Source organism: Pteropus vampyrus, unplaced genomic scaffold, assembly GCF_000151845.1.
Source record: "Pteropus vampyrus isolate Shadow unplaced genomic scaffold, Pvam_2.0 Scaffold4549, whole genome shotgun sequence".
In the NCBI taxonomy this organism is placed as follows: Eukaryota; Metazoa; Chordata; class Mammalia; order Chiroptera; family Pteropodidae; genus Pteropus; species Pteropus vampyrus.
Genome location: NW_011893330.1, coordinates 1 through 4,576, shown reverse-complemented (window position 1 = coordinate 4,576; position 4,576 = coordinate 1). Strand labels below are relative to the sequence as shown.

The window sequence follows — 4,576 nt, the reverse complement described above, 5'->3', positions numbered from 1 at the left end:
AGTTTCAGGTATACAACATAATGTGATATTTGTATATGTGGTAGAATGATCACAATAAGTCTAATTGACATTCGTTACCACAGTTACAAAAGTGTTTTTCCTTGTGATGAGAACTTTTAAGATCTACTCTCTTAGTAACGTTCAAGTATGCAGTAGAGTATCATTAACTGCAGCCACCATGCTGTACAGTACATCTCATAACTTACGTATTTTGTAACTGGAAGTTCGTACCCTTTGACCTCTTCCTCTCGTTACACCCACCCCTACCCCTGGCAGTCGCTAGTGTGTTCTCTGGTTCTGTGAGCTCAGTTTTGTTGTTGTTCAGGTTCCACATATAAGTGAAATCCTACAGTATTGTCTTGCTCTGTCTGACCTATTTCACTCAGCATAATGCCGTCGGGGCGCATCCATTGTCACAGAGGGCAGGATTTCGCTCTTTTCTGGCTGCATACTACTCCACTGTGTGTGTGCACGTTATTTTCCAGTTCTTATTTGCTAATAGTCGCTTTTCTTTCCTCTTTTCTAATGAATAGGTTTTGATGGTACTTTGTTTGACTACTTTAATGGTTACGAAGATTTAAAAAATAAGAAAGTGAGATTTGTCGGACATGCTAAACAGAGGATACAAGAAGATTATCTTCGAATTTTAAGGTATTTCAGGTAAGAATTTTATAAAACTAATGATATAGTTTTTACCGTTATTACTAGAGCACAACCCTGACCATGCGAAACGCACAGCAGGTCCGTGTGCAAAACAGTCCCATCCCAGGTGTCTTTCTCCAGTAGAGACTTAGCCAGCTACAGTGTCTCCGCACCCCCCGTACACACGTACGGTTTCACTTCACAGGGTTCCAGTTACCCAGGGGCGGTCACCGCCTGAAAATAGTAAATGGAAGTTTCAGAAATAATTCATAAATTTTAAATTGCACGCTGTGTGAGTAAGGCGGTGGCATCTTGTGTCGTCCTCTGCGTCCTGCCCGGGACACGAGTCATCCCTTTGTCCAGTGTCCGCACCTGTGTATGCGCCCACCTGTTAGTTACTTGGTGGCTATCTAGCTTATCAGATCGGTGATCAGAGAGAGAGAGAGAGACCACGTTCACACAACTGCAGTTGTCGTCGTCGTTATAGCTATTCTATCCTTACTTGTTGTTAATCTCTTACTGCGCCTAATTTATAAAGTCAGCTTTATCGCAGGCGTGCGCGTGCGTGCGTACGGGAAAAGCGGTACAGGGTTCAGTCCCGCCCATGGTTCCGGGCATCCCCTGGGGCTCCTGGAATGTGTCCCCATGGATAAGGAGGGAGGGACCGCTGTGTGACCTGTGAGATGTTACTTAGATACTTCACGTTTCCATCCCCAAACGTGCACAGACCCACGCCATGCTGATTACCTTTTGTCTGCGTCAGCCATACATCATTTCCAAAACATCCAGCTTCTTTTTCGATTGAGCATTTCCTGTGCCGCCCCTTCGCTGCGTGGTGGCTGAGCACCAGGCGCTTCGTGCACGTGGCGGCCGGAGGCCCCAGCTCCCTGGGGCTGACACCCTGGGTGGTCGCGGGGGCTCCCAGGTGGGCCACGTGATTGTGGACGGCTGCAGCGGCTGGTTTTGTGCGGAGCGAGGACTTAAACTCTGACTCTAACCTTTCTGTAAGCTGCGCCGGCGGGCCACCTTATGCCCAGCAGTAGTAATTTTTCACAGGTTGGGATCACTCAGCATATTGTCACATCCTGCATGTTTTGTCAACGAATGTTTGTCCTGTAAATGCGAGTATCTGTGGCATCTCTTTATAGAAGCCAGGACACGGCGGAGAGTTAGCCATGGCCACGCAGGCATCTCGTTGAGCTGCCGATGAGCTGAACGGGGCCTGTGAGGCTTCCGGCCCTGGGAGCCCCGGGGATGCAGCCGTGTCAGCGGCTCAGTTCGTCACGCTTGACACCCTTCCCGGCAGCACCGATGCGTGCGGCAGGCCGGCCCTGAGGGCTGGGGCCGCGCCGGCTGGCGTTCCTGTCCCCTGCGGCGCCTTTGCAGAGGCACTGGCTGCTTCAGCCAGGGCAGGTACCAAGTGCGCCGGTCACACGGCCACCCTGCACCTCTGTCGTGGCCGGGAAGTGAAAGCGAGGCGGGTGCTGGTTCTCGCCAGCTTTGAGAAGGTTACTTATCTTACGGTGGATCTGGGGTTTTTTCATCTGGGGAAGAAGAGAAGCAACTAATTCCACGTTGCTTCTGATGAAGCGGCTGTGTGGGTCAGTCCCAGGAGAACGAAGGACAGGTTTTCCTGGGTGGCACGCCAGCGTAGAGGCGGTCCACTGTGAGGATTTTGTTTTGTAGGTTTTATGGGAGAATCGTAGACAAGCCTGGGGACCACGATGCTGAGACTTTGGAAGCAATTGCAGAAAATGCAAAAGGCTTGGCTGGAATATCGGGCGAGAGGATTTGGGTAGAACTGAAAAAAATGCTTGTTGGCAACCACGTCAATCATTTGATTCACCTCATCTATGACCTTGATGTGGCTCCTTACATAGGTGAGGCTGAGTGAGAAAGTATTTGCGTTTTTGGCAGTGAAACGGGTGGTTTAAAATGTCGTAGGAGAAAACGTTTGACTTACTTATTTGAAGAATTCTAAAAGAGGAAATGGAATATGTAAAAATAAGATTAACTTTGAGAACAGGATAGGACGGTCTGGTCACGGGTTGGGGACATCTCAGAGACCACAGAGGGTAGTGGTTCAAAGTGGCCCTAGAGCCAGACCGGAGTTCGAATGAGGCTTTGCCACTTACCAGCTCGCTGAGGTGGGTTCTTTCCTTACCTGGTCGTTTCTGAATCTAAAACTGAGCTGTGAACATAACAGCACCGTCCGACGAGGGGCTGCGAGCCGGGAGCTCGTGGTGTGTGACACTCAGAGGGGCGACGTGCAGGTCGTTCCGCGAGTGTCGCAGTCGGCGTTCAGACGGGACAGTGCATCGTGTCGTCTACTCGCTTCCAGAAACTTGGGTCTGTTTACATGAAGACTGGGTTATTGAGGGCGTGGGTGATCTGCGGTCACACGGCGGTGGGCAGTCAGTTTGCCATTGGATTGCGTCTCTTGTGGTCTGATACCACCGTTACCGCCACCTCTGTCCCGGTGGAAACCAGGGCCCTCCTTGATGCTGGGGACGAAATGGGCGGGGACGGTGTTTCAGCGGTCCCTGTAGTCGAGTGTCAGACTGGGCCCGCAGTGAGCCCTAGTGACGGGCGTTTCTGTGACCCAAGACCAGTACAGCATGTGTTTCTCATTGAACGTAGCCACTGCACAATGGGGCGGAAACGCTTTTCTCCCTGCAGGCTTACCGGCTAACGCAAGTTTAGAAGAATTCGACAAAGTCAGTAGAAATGTTGAGGGGTTCTCACCCAAGCCGATGACTCTCTTGGCCTCATTATTCAGAGTGCAGGACGATGTCACAAAGTTGGACGTGAGGCTGAAGATTTCAAAAGAAGAGAAAAACCTTGGTTTGTTTATAGTTAAAAACAGGAAAGATTTAATTAAAGCGACGGACAGTGCAGAACCATTGAAACCTTATCAAGACTTCGTTATAGACGTAAGTATACACCAGGCTTGTCAGAAGGTGATTCATCTTCACTGAGAGGAAAGCCGGTTTATTGATGCTGGGACCTGCCGTATGTTCTGGGGTCGTCATTTTTTTTAAACGGAAATTTCACATCGAGCATTTATTTAGATTTTAGGGTGCGATCGCGAGCCAGCTTTCTCCCGTGCGATGGTTTGGTTTTGCTAACGTTTGGTTTTGGCCCTTAGTGCAGGGAATCCGATGCCACGACGCGTGTGTGCGAACTGCTGAAGTACCAGGGCGAGCACGGGCTCCTCAGGGACATGCAGCATTGGTCCATCCCTCCGTTCCCTGTGAGTGGCCACGACATCAGGAAGGCGGGCATTTCCTCCGGCAAAGAAATCGGGGCTCTACTGCAGCAGTTGCGGGAACAGTGGAAGAAAAGCGGCTACCAGATGGGAAAAGACGAGCTTCTGAGTCACATAAGGAAGACCTGAGGTCCCCCGGGCCGGTCCCCGCAGGGCCGGGCGGGCGTTCCCGGTAAGACGCCTGTGCGCCTCTCTCCGCCGAGCGATGTTGAAGGGACTGGACCGTGTGGCGGAATGAAAGCCAGCGTGGAGGACCTCCTCAGGAAAATAAAGGTTTAATTTTGTGAAATAGAATTGTTTCTGACACTAATCTGATGTCCTCCTTCTCTTACTGATTTAAATTCTTTTGGGCTGTTGGCTGAGACAAGCGGAGTTGGCTTCATCTTTTTCTTTTATTTTTTTAGGGCAGTAGTAACATCGATCTCAAAAAGCGGTACCGCAAAACTCTGAAGAGTATTTCTTGGCGGTGTTTGCAATTGAAATAACTGGGCTATTTTATATAGTTGCCTGATATAAGTGTCAGTTCTTAGCTGAATTCCTAAATAAACGTGTACTTGAAAATAGCTGACATTTGCATAAGATATCCTGTATAAAATGGGACCAGATGTGTCCCAGGTGGCTGGCATTCACACACCCCAGACTTGTTTTCGTAGGAAGGTGACAGCT

At 49.9% G+C, this 4,576-nt stretch overlaps 1 protein-coding gene across 1 annotated transcript; it reads left to right on the top strand.

The window, feature by feature from the left end:
- The first annotated feature begins 500 nt into the window (after window positions 1–500).
- LOC105310487 (CCA tRNA nucleotidyltransferase 1, mitochondrial) lies at window positions 501–4,473 on the top strand. The gene is made up of 4 exons (XM_011386661.2): window positions 501–660; window positions 2,329–2,522; window positions 3,322–3,575; window positions 3,791–4,473. Exons 2-4 carry the CDS (start codon window positions 2,453–2,455, stop codon window positions 4,037–4,039), a joined length of 573 nt encoding a protein of 190 aa, XP_011384963.2. The 5' UTR covers window positions 501–660; window positions 2,329–2,452; the 3' UTR covers window positions 4,040–4,473.
- The last annotated feature ends 103 nt before the right edge of the window (window positions 4,474–4,576 follow it).

Coding starts and splice junctions, on each gene's coding strand:
- LOC105310487 (XM_011386661.2), top strand. CDS start 2,453: ATGCTTGTTGGCAACCACGTCAATCATTTGATTCACCTCATCTATGAC. Junction 2,523..3,321: donor TGATGTGGCTCCTTACATAG/GTGAGGCTGAGT, acceptor TTCTCCCTGCAG/GCTTACCGGCTAACGCAAGT. Junction 3,576..3,790: donor ATCAAGACTTCGTTATAGAC/GTAAGTATACAC, acceptor TTTGGCCCTTAG/TGCAGGGAATCCGATGCCAC.